This window comes from Bombyx mori, chromosome 11 (assembly GCF_030269925.1).
Source record: "Bombyx mori chromosome 11, ASM3026992v2".
In the NCBI taxonomy this organism is placed as follows: domain Eukaryota; kingdom Metazoa; phylum Arthropoda; class Insecta; order Lepidoptera; family Bombycidae; genus Bombyx; species Bombyx mori.
Window position 1 is genome coordinate 6,047,203 of NC_085117.1, and position 17,284 is coordinate 6,064,486.

General features: G+C 40.9%; 1 protein-coding gene across 2 annotated transcripts; it reads left to right on the forward strand.

Annotated features, from left to right (window-relative positions):
- The first annotated feature begins 3,110 nt into the window (after positions 1 to 3,110).
- On the forward strand, positions 3,111 to 17,282 carry LOC101746656 (protein virilizer). 2 transcript variants are annotated; one of them, XM_004924126.5, is made up of 9 exons: positions 3,111 to 3,275; positions 3,355 to 3,646; positions 5,646 to 10,315; positions 10,766 to 11,017; positions 11,617 to 11,770; positions 16,101 to 16,242; positions 16,517 to 16,591; positions 17,046 to 17,119; positions 17,191 to 17,282. In XM_004924126.5, exons 1-9 carry the CDS (start codon positions 3,213 to 3,215, stop codon positions 17,241 to 17,243), a joined length of 5,775 nt encoding a protein of 1,924 aa, XP_004924183.1. In that variant the 5' UTR covers positions 3,111 to 3,212; the 3' UTR covers positions 17,244 to 17,282. The 2 variants fall into 2 exon arrangements, with proteins under 2 accessions (XP_004924183.1, XP_062527021.1); XM_062671037.1 differs by having other exon boundaries at positions 16,520 to 16,591.
- Positions 17,283 to 17,284: the final 2 nt, after the last annotated feature.

A 17,284-nucleotide genomic window follows, 5' to 3' on the forward strand; every position in this document is an offset into this window, starting at 1 on the left:
TTTATGCATGCGGTTAAATTGTAAATCTACACCTTGGCTGCATTAAAAAAAGTGCTAGTATCTACCGTTACGGGCTCTGAATATGACCTGCCCTCAACAGATATACAACTTGTAAGTTTTGTGGGCTTTATTGTTTGTTGTTTTTTTTTATGTTTGAGAATTTACTGGTGGCCCGGAGGCCTTTCCAGTTTTACCAGGGCAGGTGGGCGAGCAAAGGCTCAGCCAGAAGGGGGGTTTGTTGTATAAGTCGATCGAAAACTTGACTTAAGTGCATACATAATAATTGCATAGAAAAGCTGATCCTGAATTTAAGCCACTTGAAGGTGACTGGACCGTCGCCCATGGACATCGGCAATCACAGGGGCAGAGCTGAACCGCTGCCTACCGTTACGGTAATTAAGCGATATGCGATATTCATTCGCATCGTCATTAATGGCAGGAATAGATATTGTGAAGAATATTTCTAGAAAGAACTATTCATTAAATTCGTTTAAACCATATCTGTTTTGAAAAATACATACGGTCAATGATTGACGGTAGCACTGTCGCTGCCTTTGAAAACTAACATATTCCCATCGATGTAAGTACACTAGCCATCTTCTGCACCACGACACAGATTTCTCGACCAGGAAAAAAAATTGCTGCTGCATTGGCGAGCACTGAAAGTTGTTTTAATAGCCTAATAAAGAGACCAAGGAGACCAAGGTTCACCTGATATGAAGTGGTTATTGGTACCCTAAGACACCACAACGTTAATGTCACCACATACCTTGAAATTATGCGTCAAAGACTCGACGAACCATAGAAATGTATTGGAACAACGGCTATCACGCAAGGCATTACAACTTCGCGCTTCGGGCTCTTAATAACTATCACCAATACATAAGAAACAGATAGGCAGGACAATAAAGCGATAATGATGGTCCTATTGAGGAGAGCCAGTTGTCACCGAGTGAGAACTGACTGATTGTTATCATCTGGTCGTATTCTTTACCCCGGAAGGCAAGATCACATTACGATAGATACAGTCGAGATGGTGGCCCCACGCTATCGCTGAGCTGTCAATTATAAAACCTTGACCACTATTGGACTTTGGCTTATGCCGGTAGTGCAGTCGTACACAACATTGAAGTCGAAAATTTATAGACATTTATCGCGAGCGTGATCACTGCAGATATGAAGGAAAACATCTCGTTTTTATGCTAAAACCGAGTTTCCTTATAAGGCTGTTATTTCCTTGTATCGTGTTGCTAATTCTGAAACTTTGTTAATCTGGTATTTCCAAAATGTTTAATTATCATCAATCTATAGATCGCAATCAAATTCATCTTTAATTTTTTGAAAGATAATAAAAAATATTAATAGTCACTTGTGCTTCAAGCATATTATTGAAAGTTGTTAAAATACCCAATCTCTTACAAACACAAATACCAAATTACTTCGGTACGGTTTTAATAAAAACTTATTTGCAATGCAGCAATGATTCTATTAATTTTTACCTACCTAAGCTGATAGCCTTGAGAGGCTATTTCAGCGTAACCTTAACAAGTAGGTGAGCTCACGGGGCTCAAACCGAAGTGATGCTAACACTGACCCTAGCAAGAGCAGTGCTTCACAGAATCTACCACCAGATCGGAAACGCGACCCACCGAGAAGATCCGGCGAGAAACTCAGTGGGCTGTGTCTATGGGTTAATTCGCTCGTCGAGCCCTTCGTTGCAAGCGACGGGTTCGATGAGGACGGTGACGAGTGCTTGTGGTACCTAAAAGCACTGTTAATGGATCGGGAGGATCCGTAATGACAACTATATTAATAATCGAGCAAACTTGTGGCAGACAAGTACAGTGAAGTGGTACAGCGGTTCCGTAGACATTTAATCTTGTGTTTATGTCGTATGCCAAGGGTGTGTCCCGACATACAAGATTGGCTACACATTATGTAAGCGTGCATCTATCTAGTGGATATCTAATGTTGAATGTGAATGTTACAGATCTATGTTACATCTAGGTGCCTTCAAACTGGACTACAGCTTGTAGTATTGGTTAAAGGAGTTAAGGATAATATTTCGGTCGTTCGTGTGCACAGCTCTGCTCTAACTTTGCCAATCTCATACATAACAGGTATGTATATTGAGGATAAGCTTTGAACAAATCCAAATACCTACACGCTAAAACAAAAAAAATCATTCCACATAGTGGTACGTGAGCCACTGAAATAAAAATACCCAAACTTCAACAGACAAAGTGGCGAAGACAAAGGCCTTTCTGAGATCCTCTATTAATGAAAAGTACCTAGGACATAGAAACATTTAGGTTTTGATTTGAGGCAAGTATGCACACATGTAAAGATATTTAAACATCGTTAAAGAATACAAAAAACTCAATATGAAACCTGATGAAATCCATATAAAGATTAAAAAGTTATTTGTCAAAAATTACCCGCTTTTTCTTTTTTAATTTGTCATAAATATATAAGATTGATGTCATGATAAGAAATGAAACTTTTATTTTTCAACGAGCATTAGTTACAAAAATAATCGTAACACGATTTTATTTGTCTATATATCTTTATATCTTTTCAGATAATACATAATTTTAATAAAAAAGAACCTTTGACAGAATTTGACGGTGTTAACTAATAATAACCCATTGATGTAATAAAGGTCTATGACCGAACCACCTTATACATCTATATCATGAGAGAAAATAACCGATTTTAATTTATTTGGATAGATACTTACAATTCGACCAATGAAAACCGAAAATGACCGAAAATGACCACCATTTTACTGAGATAATATTTCATCCCAAATCATCTCATCTTATTTCTTTTAATTTCATCCCAGTTGATTAATATCTCAAATTAATCATCATCATTTCACTCCATATTATCATTTTTCATAAAAATATCCCGTAACATACCATGTCATCTCATTTCATTTCATTTCATTTCATGCCATTTTCATATTTATTTATTTATTTTAATTATTATTAATCAACTTCATTTTATTTCATAATATAATATTTCATAAATATATATATATATTATAAAAGATTAGGCTGTATGGTATGGTACCTTTGCCTTTCCATTTGGAAAAATAAAACTACTGTACTGATACTGTAGATTGTAGATTATAGAATCTATGCTTCTAATTCTAAAATATTAGTAAATTCATGTGAATACAAATTACTAATATTAAATGAAACAATACAATGACGAACTCTGAGAAACCCGATCTATTATTCTTTGATACGTTCTCACACGACACAAGCGAGGTAAACAGTATATTTATCAATCAAATCGACTTAATGTTTTGCTTGTTTTTCAAAACCATTCTTCGCTTTGTTATTACAGGAATTGAATCTGGATTTAGTACAGTTTCCAAAGTCTGTCTATGTAAGAGAAATACGTGTTATTCCATTGGGTGCCCGAGTTGAAGGAGACTTTCCCGGTCGAGTTCGGTTAGGCGCCACAAACCCTACGAAGTTTCATATCGACTTTTTCGTGAATGATCTGAGTAAGCCTGGAGCTTCCACTTTCGAAGCTTTGGGTAGTTTGGACTACTGTCAAAATGGACAGATTCATATGGAGTGTGGAGCTGATGGGGACCATCCTAGAATCCCTACTGATGGCCTTGTATTAAGAGGTCAGTAATTATAACCTGTTTCAAGATGTTCATTTGGACTGAATTCTTCTTGACTGACGAAACAATGTGTTCATATAATTATGTAGATAAAAGTAAGTAAACATAAAGGTAAGAAAACAGGCAGTTTTATTTTCCTTATGGTTTGATACCTGGCACCAGAAATGTAATAATATATGATTAGTGATTTTCATTATATTACCATAGATGAGCAAAGTGAGCTTATTTGGTTGAAAGGGTTTTTGTTCAAATGGATTTAAATTCTCAATTGTGTAGCAATATGCATTTTTGGTTTCATGTCCAGTTGCACAATACTTAATTGAAATTTCCAAAACGATATATACAGGGTCTATCTTAAATAAATGATAGCCTATTATTCAGGGGTAGCTCTGATGTCGAGCTGTAAGAAGAATTACTTTTTATGTTTAATTTAAGCCTATTTTCATATTGGGTTTTTAATGAAGTCATGATAAACCATTTGTTGCACCTACTACCTAGTTTGCAAAATTATTTACAAGAGAGAAATAATACACATTTCTTGAAAAATCAAAACTTACTTCTTTAACTAATTTTGCTTAAAAAGCACACACTTATCATCAACAGCCCACAGCTGCCCACTGATGGACAAACACCTCTCCTAATCTACATCACCGAGCCCAGTGTTTGTTTTTTTCCCATCTATCTTTAATTGGCCATCCTTTGAAGTTAATCTCACCACCTAGCTGTGGAGTGCCTCACATTACATTTGCTATTGCAAGCCATCCACTCAAGAACCCTTCTACTCCAGCAATCATCAGTATGTCATATATGTCCAGTTCACTGCTACTGCAGCTTACTGACTCTCTAAGTTATGTAGTTGATTTAATTCTCTGTTGAATAATGAGGTAATTCAACTGATTTTGTCGTTCAGAGAACAAACATAGCTCTTTCCATGGCTCGCTGTGCACCTTGAACTGATGGATTATGGCACTGTGAGTATTCACAGTTCGAGTCCGTGAGTCATAACCAGTTAAATTCACTGGTTGATCTTTTGTTTTCAGGCACTGTGTAATGTGCAATGAAAAATGTTCATGAAGTTTGATGTAGACTTTTTTATTACACCATCAATGCCTAATTGTGATTTTATTCAAAAACAATACAAAAATATGCTTAAATTCATAATTTCAACCCCTTCAATAGTAGTTTAATGAAGTAATACACATATTCAGGAGGAAATATAAAAAAAAATCATTTTGACATCTCTGACAGATCTAAATAAATTAAAAGTGTAAAAAAACTAAATAGAAGTGTAAATTAAAGTAAAAACTAGACTGTCCTATGAATATTATTATTGTAATTAAAATGGGAATGTGAAAAAACCCCTTACAGTTACATATCTAGACATGGCTATGCACTTTGTGGGTGCCACTTAGGGTAATCCTTACAAGTGAACATTGACTCTTAATATTGTTACATGCTGGGGCTCAAGATAAATAAAACTTCCACCAAAGTACAAATTAAAACTCTATTTAACACTTAGAACACTACAATTCGTGATATACTTCTTCTGCTTCGCTTCAGGTGATCCATTAGCTGTTTCGCTATGAGTAGATCCGATTACTAACTGCCTTCATGTCATCTCTGCAATGCTTTTATACTTGACACAAACACTCTACAATTATCGAGAACATTCTTGATAGGGCGAGTAGTTTCAATAAGGGTTTCCACTATTCGAGCATTCTAGATATTGCTAGTTCTTTTGATATTCGTTTCTGCTAGTCAATGTCAGATGGTTTTACTCTAACCGTAACAATATCAATTTGAAAATAATCTGTTTTCCTCTTAAGTTTCTGATGGAAATGACATTCAAACAACTTTTGTTATTCTTTTCAATTTCATAAGCTGGTGATGAATTAACCTACAGTTGAAGTAATACCCTTGCCTATTTTTATATTTTATATTATTTATAACATTGTCAATTTCTACCTTTTACACTCATTAACACAATGTTACATAATTTCAGGATGTTACACTACCATCACTCTTGCTGTTTACGGGACGCTCACACAGATTTTACCAGAAACACCAGTTGGTATCAATCCCCCTCCCACTATTCAAAGACCCGCAGTCAACCGAGATGCGCCACCAGCAAATGTGACACAACCACCTGACTGGAATCCAGAGCCAACCAATCCAATACCATCATACACTGGTAATGTCGCCAGCACCAACCCCGATGTCTATACTCCTAATACGTATCCAGAAAATTATGAAAATCCAATTTATCGAAATGAATATTATGAAAACGAGCCTCCGAAAGATCCTAGGACTTATCATGTGGAAGGTGATTGGGAAAAGAGTAGAGATATCAACTGTGAAGGTGAAGGCGATAGATTGAGACGTAGTTCAAGATCTATAGAGCGCGATAGGGATAGGCAAGGACACGGTCGACGAAGGTCAATGGACCGGCGCAGTCGAGACTCTTCAAGGCACAGAGATGATAGAATGGAACGACATCGGTCGAGAACTAGAAGTCGGGAACGAGAGTATATCGTGCAGGGCGAATATCGCACTCGCAGTCGCTCCAGATCACGCAGCCCAGACAGAGTGCGGCCTCACTCCACTGAGCGCGACTGGGACAGGGCCTCGTATAAGAAGGATGAATACAGGCGCCACCGCGAACCGTCGTACGAGAGGACGTCTTATGATAAAGAAGCCGGTTCTTACGAACGTCGATCTCCATACGACAAGCGAGCACCGTCATACGAGAGAAAGATAGGTTATGATAAAAGATCATCGCCGTACAAGCGTGGCGCTTCCTATGAAAGACGAGCACCGTCTTACGAAAAGCAGCCACCTTACGAACGTAAACGATTGTCTCCTTATGGTCGAATTAGAAGTTCTAGCTACGGAAGTAGATCGCCAAGTCGCGATGACCCAAGGAAACGGCCTAGGACTCCACCAGGAGAAAGTCGTCGACCACTCTCACCACGAGATGGAGAAGCAACTAGTCCTATACATTCCGTCAGATCTGAAGACGATTATGAGAGAAGTGGAAAGCAAATACCCAGAGTAGACTTCTACCATCAGAGCTACCGTCACAAGCCTCCTATAAGGAGTCCTTCTCAAGAACACGCTGCTCCTTTCGTTGAGACTCATTCAAGCCTTGTCACTGTCCCGATAGTCGATAATCCTCCAAAACCAGAAACCCCGAGCGGCAACGCTGACGAAGTCAAGTCTATCGATGCTGAACAATTTGAACCGATTCTGTCTGACGAGGATATTTGTGACGACCTTGAAAGTACCTCGTACATGGAGGTGGATTACGACGTAAACGAATATGTCGGTGTCGATGACATAATAAAATATTTCAATCCGTTCAAAGCAGAGTGGTGCAAATATGAATATATTAACAAAATACAGTATCTAGGGCCCAAAGGTGAAGATGTAAAAGACGTGCTATCAGCCAAATTCGATGACTTGTGTGATGTCAGTCCTGACCTCTTCAAAGTTTTAGAAATATCAAAGAAAACTGACCAGAAATATTTTACGGATTCGTTCAAAGACATTGATAATACGATGAGAGAGGAGTGGGTGCACCAGTGCGAACAGATGTACGTCGCAATGACAAACCTCTGCAAAAGTACCGATATTGTAGTTAGAATCTTCCAAGATCCAACTCCTTCTGACGAATTCGGTGAAATTAACAAAACACTGATTGCTTTTTGTAAGATTGGTCTGAATTTCGGTTACGCCCTGTCTCAACAGCAGCCCACTTACAAGATAAGGCACATGAAATGCGGCATCCGCCTGGCCGAAGCCCTGGTGGCTCACAGACATAACGAGCTCGTAACGAGAGAGCTGCTGGCAGCGGACATAGACCTGCCCATGTTGCTGCTGCAGTTGTACGCTGAGGAGTACATGGCGCTGAGTATACGACTCATGGTCCTCAAGGCGCTAGACGCGTGCTTGTCATCAAAAATCTCAATAGATAATTTTATGAATGAAAAGCTATTCCCCAAATTCGACAAGAATGAAATGGAGAGAAAACCCAAAAATGGGTACCGAGCTCTCATATCCATGATGCAAGCCGATCCACTAGCCAGACTAAAGTTTTCAATAAGCGCCCTCATTAAAAAGCTGAATATATATGAAGTGCTGGGAAAACTTCACGATTTGGTAGCAGATCTCAACAAGAAGCCGGATGCAGAAACCAGCGAAGCTGACACCGAGTTTATAGTAAACTGTTTTGAAATAGTCATTGACATGTACCGATCTCAGTGCTTCCATCTGTCACAGCCGAAGCGGTTCCTGCCCGTGTCTGCTCAGTTCGAGATCAACAAGGAGTGTAGCAACGACACCTTGCTCGAGTTCTTCAGCATCCACAGCGTTCTGGAAGTCTGTCTGTGTCTCTTGACTGGCCCTAAAACTTGCAACAACCTGGTGGTCGCCAGCCCCGTGCACGACTTGATTTACGAGTTGGTCAATTCAGTGAGCGGTTTGAGCTTCTTGTACAGGAACATGGAGCTGAGCGAGCTTCTCTTCAAGACCCTAATGCAACCTTACAGCCAACAGACTGTGGAAGAGTTTCTGTATCCTCACGACTTGAGCAATTATTCCGATTTGCAAATTCTCGGGCTGGAGATGGCTTATAAACTGAGAGCTTTGTATTATTTGCAATCCATTTGCGACTTGCAAGCTGGTCAAGGCGACGAAAATGAACTGATCGATCGCCTGCAGTCCTTGTACTGCCTCAGCTTCGGCTGCATCGGTAGGACTGCGGTGTCCGACGTCGTCGTGATGGGCGACCATGCGGATTGCCTGATGGAAGTCTTCGAAAATGACTCAAGAAAAAATAAAAATGATTCACCTTCTAAACAAAAGTCCCCAGCAAAAGGATATGCCATAGAATTGATCGTATCGGCAGTGCGGTTTTCAGCCAATGTAACGTTTTTAAAGAAATATGGACAACGACTCATTAACGTCTCGAAAGATCACGACAGGTTTGAGCCGAGCGTCTCCAGTGTTCTTCAAGAAGTCATACCATATCTGAAACCAGTTGAAAATATGAGCCTCTTGAACGGGGACGACCTGGCAGAGTGCGTGGAGATCCTAAAGGCCAACTCGGAGCATTCGGCCGACTTGCCCGGTGAACTCACAACTTGTCTTCGTGTCCTGAGGCACTTCTGTGTCTCCGACCGCGACACCAACGTCGCCATTGCAAACGAGGCGGCCGCGCAGGAGTACGTCGAGCTCAAGTACAAGTACAACGTGCTGCAGCTGTACTCCCTGGACGGCGTGGCGCACCTGGGCGGCGTGCTGAGCAGGCTGTCCACGCGCTTCGAGCAGCCGAGCATGCACACCGCATTCTTCGCCTCAGTCAAAGGATTACAGCTCGCTCAAATATTGGTTCCATGCTTGAGGTTGTTGGACGAGATGTTGGCGAGAGTCGTTCGTTGCCGGGGACCGCGATTCAGAGACCTGACGGCGGCTCCTGTGCTGTTGAAGACGTACGGTATCGCCAAGTCCTTCCCGGTCGGCTGCGTCGGCTACAGGACGGCGGCCAAGGCTGCAGAAGCCGCCGTCAAAGCGTTGCTGACCTACGCCCAGCCGATAGCTGACGATGCGAATGACGGGGACTCCATCCGGCGTGGTCCGTGGACGTCTCTGTGCTCTGAAGTCATCCAGTACACCATGACCGCCCCCTACACGTTCGTACCGGGATTGTTGGTGTTTTCCGAGTTGCTTCCGCTACCGTTACCGATGCAGGCGAAGACGCCGCCGACTCCGCGGGAGCTGGAGGACGCTTGCAACGAGAGAAGGTTGTGGTCGGCACATTTGCACGCGCTGTCGAACGATCTCACCGACATGATCCAGATCATATGCATGTCCACGTATCGGCCGGTCGTCCACATGCTGAGGCGCGTGTGCGTGCAGATAGCCGACCTAGCTCCGAACACTGCCGCCACGGTCGCCCACGCCGCAGTGGGCGCCGTCGCCAGGGAAGTGAAGCCGGGAGAACCCGCCACCGCGAGCTCAGCCAGAGTTCTAGGATTTTTGACATGTCTTGTGTCACACGCGCCTCTGAAGTGTGCCGTCCTCCACGCCCTAAACACCGGCGGACCCAAAGCGACAGAGATTCAGTCAGCTCTGTGCGGAGTGCTCAGTCTGCCGAACGCTGCGGGCGACCATTCCACCGCACAAGAGTTCGCCGCGCACATCCTCGCCGCTCTCTGCGACGTGGACATCACGCTCACCCCGGTCTCCTCCCTCCCGGATAATTTACTCGCAAATTCGTTACCAAACAAGGAAGCGCTGGCAGCTTTCCTCGACGCCTCGGCAGATTGTCTGGAGTCCAGCACAAAAACTTGCTCCGTGGCGCAGTCGATACTACGAGCGTATTTCGTACTGACTGACCACGAATACGGTTTTCAACAGTTCAGGAAATTTGTGACGAAAAAACGTGAAGCTCTGGGGACGTTTTTCAAATGGGCCGTGGACGGACCCGGTGAGGATAGGGCGGAATGCTTGAGCCTATACTTAGATCTCATCAGGATATTGAAAGGAGAGGAAGGCGAGGGCGGCCCTGTCGTCAGGAAGTCCGTGTTGACTGTAGCCGAAATGGCGGACATGCTGGGGTACTCTGTGGGAGCTGACGATCATCCGGTTATGAGTTTGGAGAAGATTTTGAAGGTACGTTATGGTTTTAACGCTCATAACTCATGATCATGTTTAAACTTCAAATGACGTCTATAATGTGCTTCCCACTCGGTAAGCACATTATATAATGTTTAGTTCTGGTTGTTTATTGCAAATGTGAAGAAATAAATCAAAACTCAATTCAAGAAATACACCATAGTAAATAACTTAAATATTATTCACCCTGGGAATATATAGTTTAATCATCTGAGATAAAAAATTGACAAAATATATTTAGTCACTTTTTCACAATTATATTCAATAATATTAATTAATCAATAATAATATTCAAACATGCCAATCTCTAATGATTTCATGGGCATTGATCTTTTGTATCAAAAAGTAAGCTAGCTGATTACAGAAAACTCATGTTTAAATAGTAAAAAATTAAATCACAGTATTGTTTTTATCAATGCCAACAAATAGTGAAATTTTATTGTTCAGGATCGCAACGCAGAGGAAGATGCCACAGCAGTCAAATTCCTTATTGGCCACCTTCAGAAGCTAACCGAGCGCGGCTCCCCACCCCCCGAGGGTCCGGAGGCCGTGCCCGCGGCGCCCGACAGCCTGGTGGCCCAGTTCGCCACGCGCACCGTGCACAGCCCGGGGGAGCCCGCCGACGAGAGACTCACCACCGGCTACTGGTTGAACATCCCCTCGGCCAGCGGAGAGGACTATGTTCACGATCATGAATTAGTAAGTGTGAGGGGGCGCAGTACCCGGTGCCTACTGAATGCACTGGTATGGACACATGCAGGCCCACAATCCTTTTACTGGTGTTAGGACCTCTTGTAAGGTAGGTACCACCAGGTGGGCTGTGAGCTCGTTCACCCATCTAAGCAACAAAAAAAAAGTGTGTGTGTGCAAGTCACACACGGTAGAAGTGGAACTTATAAAATATAAAAATAATCGCAAGGGTCAACCACCCCGCAGTGCAATGAAGTAGCCGCACCCCGGGGGAACCGCCTGCATGATCACGGTATCGTCGATCAACTGTGTAACATCTCATCACCCCGATTCAGGAATTGTTGAATTTACGTGCAGCGACATCTGTTGATAACAAACTAAATAGAAATAAAATAAACATGGCATGTAACGGAAGAAATTAAGATGGCGCGTAACCGAAAAACGTTACATACGTTTTTTCCTCCCTACGTCGATAAAGAAGTTTCACTTCAAAAATGTAACTGAGTTTTGGAATTTCAGCAGTATTTTTTATGTAATGTTCTTTATTTTTCTACGGAAACGAACATTTCAAATAGGGTCGTTGATGTAAGTGTCGGTGGGGGCGGCAGGTACCGTGCGACATCATGGAAGTGGCGAACAGCTACTTGTCGGTGGGCGGCGCGTCGTGCGGGGGGGAGGCGGTCGCCAGCGCCGTGCGGAGGCTGGCCGGCTGCCTCGACACCAGGACCGAGCCCCGCTCCTGCGACGACAAGAGGCCCGCAGGTAACCTTCACGCCCTCTGGGGGCCGCGAGCCCACCCTCAGGACTGGGAATTAGTCCTTACAAGACCCACCTCATCCGGTCACACATGCTAGTCAAGTATTCAAATCCTCAACGCTACCAGCCAGCCAGCCAGAGGATTTGGAATTAGTCCCAAAGGATCGAGTAAACACAAGACCTACGTCCCACCTCATCCGGTTACATGCTCGTCAAGTCATTCAAAGAGGTTACCTTACTGAGGTACTTTATTGTATTGACATATATGTGAGATGGTATGGCGAAATCTAGTGGAGATTTAGTTTAACATGTAAACCATATTTTTTTTTTTTAAATGCTATTCGTAACGTCGTCATATCAATTTTATTGATGACTGTCGTTTATATTTTCTTATTTTAATATAAAATTAGTATGCCAGTGTGAAATGACCAAAAAGCACCGATCTTCCCACTTACATATATATAATGGTATTTACGGTGTTTAAATAAGAAAAGACGAAATTGCGTTTCTTCTAAACAACAAGAAACAACATTTAATGCCCTTTCTTCAATAATTCTATAACACACATTTCACAACGTCCATTAACCGAAAAATTATTTAAACAACTATCAATTGTCATATGACAGAATGACATTCAATCATTCATTACATCTCCCCCGCTGAAAAGACAATTGTAAGAGGCAGTGAATGGTTTTACAATTGTTTATCATATCAGATAGACACTGGAGACAACTTTGTTATATGGTAGAGGTTTGATTCTGCTTTTTTGTGTCCGGTGTCAACTTCATAGATCGATTCTGAAATCTTCTTTAGTATTTTGTATGGCCCTGTTCTCAATTCATCCATTTTTTTCCTGTTTAGTTTATTTCCATTCTCCACATAAACACTATCTCCTTCTTCCAATTTATACCCTTCTCTGTACTGGTCAAATATATTTTTATTATAATTGTGAGATTTTATTGTGTTTTCTAAGGCTAATTTTCGATCTCTTCTCAAATCTTCTGTTGTACAACTTGTTTTCAAATGTAGTGGTAGAATACTCACATTTTCACCCTCTAGAAGGTACCTGGGAGCAAACTTTGTAACTGTGTGTTCTGTTTCATTATATTTTTCTACGCATTCTTGTGCAATTGTTGTCCAAGATGTCTTCTTATCGCTTTCGTTTATTTTACATCTTATCTTATTTGTTAGTGTTTGATTTAATCTTTCGTTAAGCCCATTCGAAAAAGGCGCATCAACAGCTGTGAAAACTATTTTGATATTATTATTCTTTAGAAATTCTTTAAATTCTTTTGAATTTATGCCAGGGTATTGGTCTGATAATACCATATTAACGTCATAATTTTTTGTTACCTTTTGCATTAGCTTAATGAAATCATTGGAGCCTTGAGTTTTTGATGTACAAATATAGGCATACCGTGTGAAATGATCCACTAGAAGATGCAAATACCTTTTGGTTGATCGGGATCCTCCAAAGCCCCCAATAGTATCGATGGATACAATTTCAAACGGGTGTGTGGCTGGTCCCAAATGTGACATTAAACCATATTTCGACTTCCTCCTGGACTTGTTTTTAATGCAGGTTTCACACGCATCACACATTTTATTAATGTTTGCTGTAATATTTTTGGCTGAAAAGAATGGTGTTATTTTATTTGTCATTTGGGTTCTTCCAATGTGGCAGTACGTGTCATGGACTTTTTTTATTAGAGCTTTGCTAAGTTTTTCTGACAGTATAATCTTATTTCTTCTTTTATTTTTCTTGTAATAAACTTCATTCTCTAATATGTGCTTATTCTTTTCTTTTTGTAGGTCTGGATTTGTTAGCTGGTCATTCTTTATTTCTTGTAGGTCGATTAAATTTACGACCTTTAAAAAATCGTCGTTATTATCATTTGCTTCTAAGACTGGATTTCGGCTTAAGCAGTCCGCTTCTTGATTTGATTTTCCTGGGTTGTATTTAATTTCAAAATTATATTGTGATAGATAATATGTTAAATCACCTAGTTCCTCATCAGTTCGAGCTTTAATGTTCATATTTTCCAGGGGTTTATGATCTGTGTATACCATAAATTCTTTTCCCATAAGCCAATGTTGCCAGTATTTGACTGCTTCTTTTATCGCCAGACATTCTAAGTATATTGCCTTCTTCTTTTTCTGTGCTTCTGTTAATTTCTTCGAAAAATAAGCAACCGGTTTACTCACGCCGTTTTCATCGTCTTGTTTCAACACTGCTCCAACTCCTTTGATACTAGCATCTGTGTAAATTCTTATCGGTGAATCTGGGTCAAATATTTTTAGGATTGGTTCTGAGCAAAGCAATGCTCTAATTTTATCAAATGCTTCCTGGCATTCTGCCGTCCATACAAATTTCACATCTTTCCTTAATAAGTTATGTAATGGATCGAGGATAATTGCACTATGTGGTACAAACTTATGATGAAAATTTACTTTTCCTAAAAACTGCCGTATATTTTTCCTTGTTTCTGGAATTGGGAAGCTTTTGACAGCAGTTAAATAATCTTTTAGAGGTCTAACTGAATTGTCTTCTATTATATGACCCAAGTATTTAGCATGGTGACTTGCAAATGTACATTTTGAAAACTTCAGTCTAAACCCTTCCTTTTGTATTGCTTCCAGTAGTCTCGATATGTGTTGTATATGTTCCTCAAAAGTTTTAGAAAAAATTAAGATGTCGTCAATAAAGTTTACTGCAAAGTTAGATAGTCTGTGTTTTCTTATAATATTGCTCAATATTCTTTGGAAAATCGCTGGTGCAGTCTTTAACCCAAATGGGAGACAAGTCCATTGAAAATGTCCTTCTTGTGTCACAAAAGCAGTCTTATGTCTATCTTGAATTTTCAATGGGATCGACCAAAATGCTGAGTTTATGTCTAATGTAGAATAATACTTACAGTTTACTGTTTTGGTCATTAAGTCCTCTATAAGTGGGAAAGGTTGTGATTGTGGAACTACTATTTTGTTTAAATCTCTGAAATCTATGCATAATCTTGTTTTTTTATCATCTTCTTTCTTATATGCTAGAGTTACAGGAGCAGCAAACGGGCTGTAAGATTCCTCTATCAAATTTTTCTGTAGTAGCTTCGATATTTGACTTTCAATTTCTGTTCTGTCTTCAATTGTGCATCTGTACGGACGCTTATAGCAGTATTTATCTACCATCAAGTCTATATGGGCTTCATAATCCTGCACAGAGCCAACATCATATTTGTCCTTAGCAAAAACAGATTTGTATTTATCTACTAACTTCTCAATTTTTGATTGCTGATATAAATCTAGATGATTTACAGACATTTGAAATTCATCAATGTTTACATGTTCATTGAAATTAATTTCACACAATTTGTTGGTATTTATAGTAGTACCCTTTTTTACTATCTCAGAGTATAGTTCCATCTCTATCTTCTCTTTCTCTTCTATTCTCTCTTTAAATGTTTGTTCTTTATTTTTGTCACCTAGTACATCAGGAATTCCGACATTTGTTACATTATTCTCATTAAAACAATGTTCATTTGAGATTATGCTTTTCTTTTCGGGATATTGTATGATGTTAAGTTCTTCATTTTGTATTAATTTGAATTTTTTTATACAATCCAAACCAATTAAGAAGTCATAGTTAAAATTTTCATTATCCACCACAAAAATATCCATATTTCTTTCAATATTGTAGATTTTTATTTTTAGCGTTACCATACCTTTCGTTTTTTTCTCACCATTAATAGTTTTTAAGTTTACAACTTGCATATCATTTGTCTTCTGTTTCTCTTGTATTTTCAATAATCTTGCATTAATTAAAGAAACATTAGATCCAGAGTCATAGATTCCAGAAACCTTCAAAGTGTCATTTATTTGTAAACTTATTTTTATTAATGGTGGTATTTCTAGTTTTTTGGATTTTTCTCATTCAGTTCTATTTCCAATTCTGAATTATTTACTGTTTTTACCACAGCTTTTTTATTTTTTTCTTTGAACCAACAGCTGTCTTCTGGGTGGAACGATATATAACATTAAATGTTGTTTCTTCTAAACAACAAGAAACAACATTTAATGCCCTTTCTTCAATAATTCTATAACACACATTTCACAACGTCCATTAACCGAAAAATTATTTAAACAACTATCAATTGTCATATGACAGATTGACATTCAATCATTCATTACATATACATATAGGGATAAATAGTTGTGTATCTCTTTACAAGACAGTGTTGTGCTAAAGCTAAATCGAATATATGTAGTCCTCGTGTGAACAAACTGTGTGTTGTCCCCACGAGGAGTTATGTACAGTCTCGTTGAGTTGTGCGTCGTGTGACAGTGGAACGGGGAGTGCGCGTGTCGCGGGGGCGGGGGGAGGCGCCGGACGCGTTCCGCTGCCGCCCCCCCAACACCTCCCGCCCCCCCAGCCTGCACGTGGACGACTTCACCGCGCTGCACCACACCTACACCAACCTCAGCAGGTACGCTCAGACTTCTAGAACGAATATTTACTAAACGGGGATCAATTTTAGTTTGCTGGGTAGAAAATAAAAGCTTATTGTTTTAAAAGCCTCATATACTGCTAGTTGTGCACCACTGAGTGCCTTGACCCCACGCAGTATCGCGCGTGCTAACATTGACGCTTCGAAGAAATGTAAATTCCCATTTGTCTCACGGACAGAACGTAAAGAACAAATAGATAGAAATGCTACTACAAAGCAGTGTGCGTGCGTAGTGTAACTTCGGCTGTTGCAGCAGGGGCGCGCGGCGTGGTGCAGACCGCGGGCGCTTCGCGTCGGCGGCGCCGGTGCACGCGCATTACCGACACACGTGAGTGCCGGCCCCAGCCGCAGGAGCCAACGACAACGGATTTACTAATAGAACTATCATTTTAAGTTCCACACATTCGTGAGCTCGCAATATACATATTTCTAATTAATGTTCAGTTTGCTTAGTGCGAGTTTTTTAACTTTCTCGATAGCGTAAAAGTAGGTCTGAGAATCGGCTACTCATTTACCTAATTCTTACACACTTGCAATAAGTTGTTTTTTTTTTGCTACACTAGAAATTCCCTAGAAATCTTAGTATATGGCAAAACAACGTTTGCCGGATCAGCTAGTATAATATAAATATTGAAGATGTCGCATCTCTTATACACAATATTCACTATTACAAGAGCAATCTGTTTTAAGGTTGAAAATGCACGTGCATTATTTTTTGTACATTGCACGTGTGCGTTGTCGTGGCGGCGCCGCTGACGTGCGCGTTGACTGTGTGTCCGCAGGCGCGGGCGCGGCGCGTGGGAGGCGGGCGCGCCGCACTTCGGGCACTACCCGCCGGCGCCGCAGTACATGCTGGGTGAGTGCGCCGACACGCCGCCCGCCCGGGGCCCGCGGGCCGCACCACACTCACCCGCCGACTGTTCGCAGGTGGCGCGTGCCGGGGACCGCGCGGCCCGAGGCACCGCTCCTTCATACGCTGAGGGGACCGCACTGGACGCGATATACACTTGTAGAAACTCTT

What these genes read in the sequence shown, in the direction of transcription:
- LOC101746656 (XM_004924126.5), top strand. Translation starts at nt 3,213, where the DNA reads ATGACGAACTCTGAGAAACCCGATCTATTATTCTTTGATACGTTCTCA. An exon ending in GTTTGGAGAAGATTTTGAAG is followed by an intron (nt 10,316 to 10,765) that starts GTACGTTATGGT and finishes TTTATTGTTCAG; the next exon opens with GATCGCAACGCAGAGGAAGA. An exon ending in GGCGCCGCAGTACATGCTGG is followed by an intron (nt 17,120 to 17,190) that starts GTGAGTGCGCCG and finishes GACTGTTCGCAG; the next exon opens with GTGGCGCGTGCCGGGGACCG.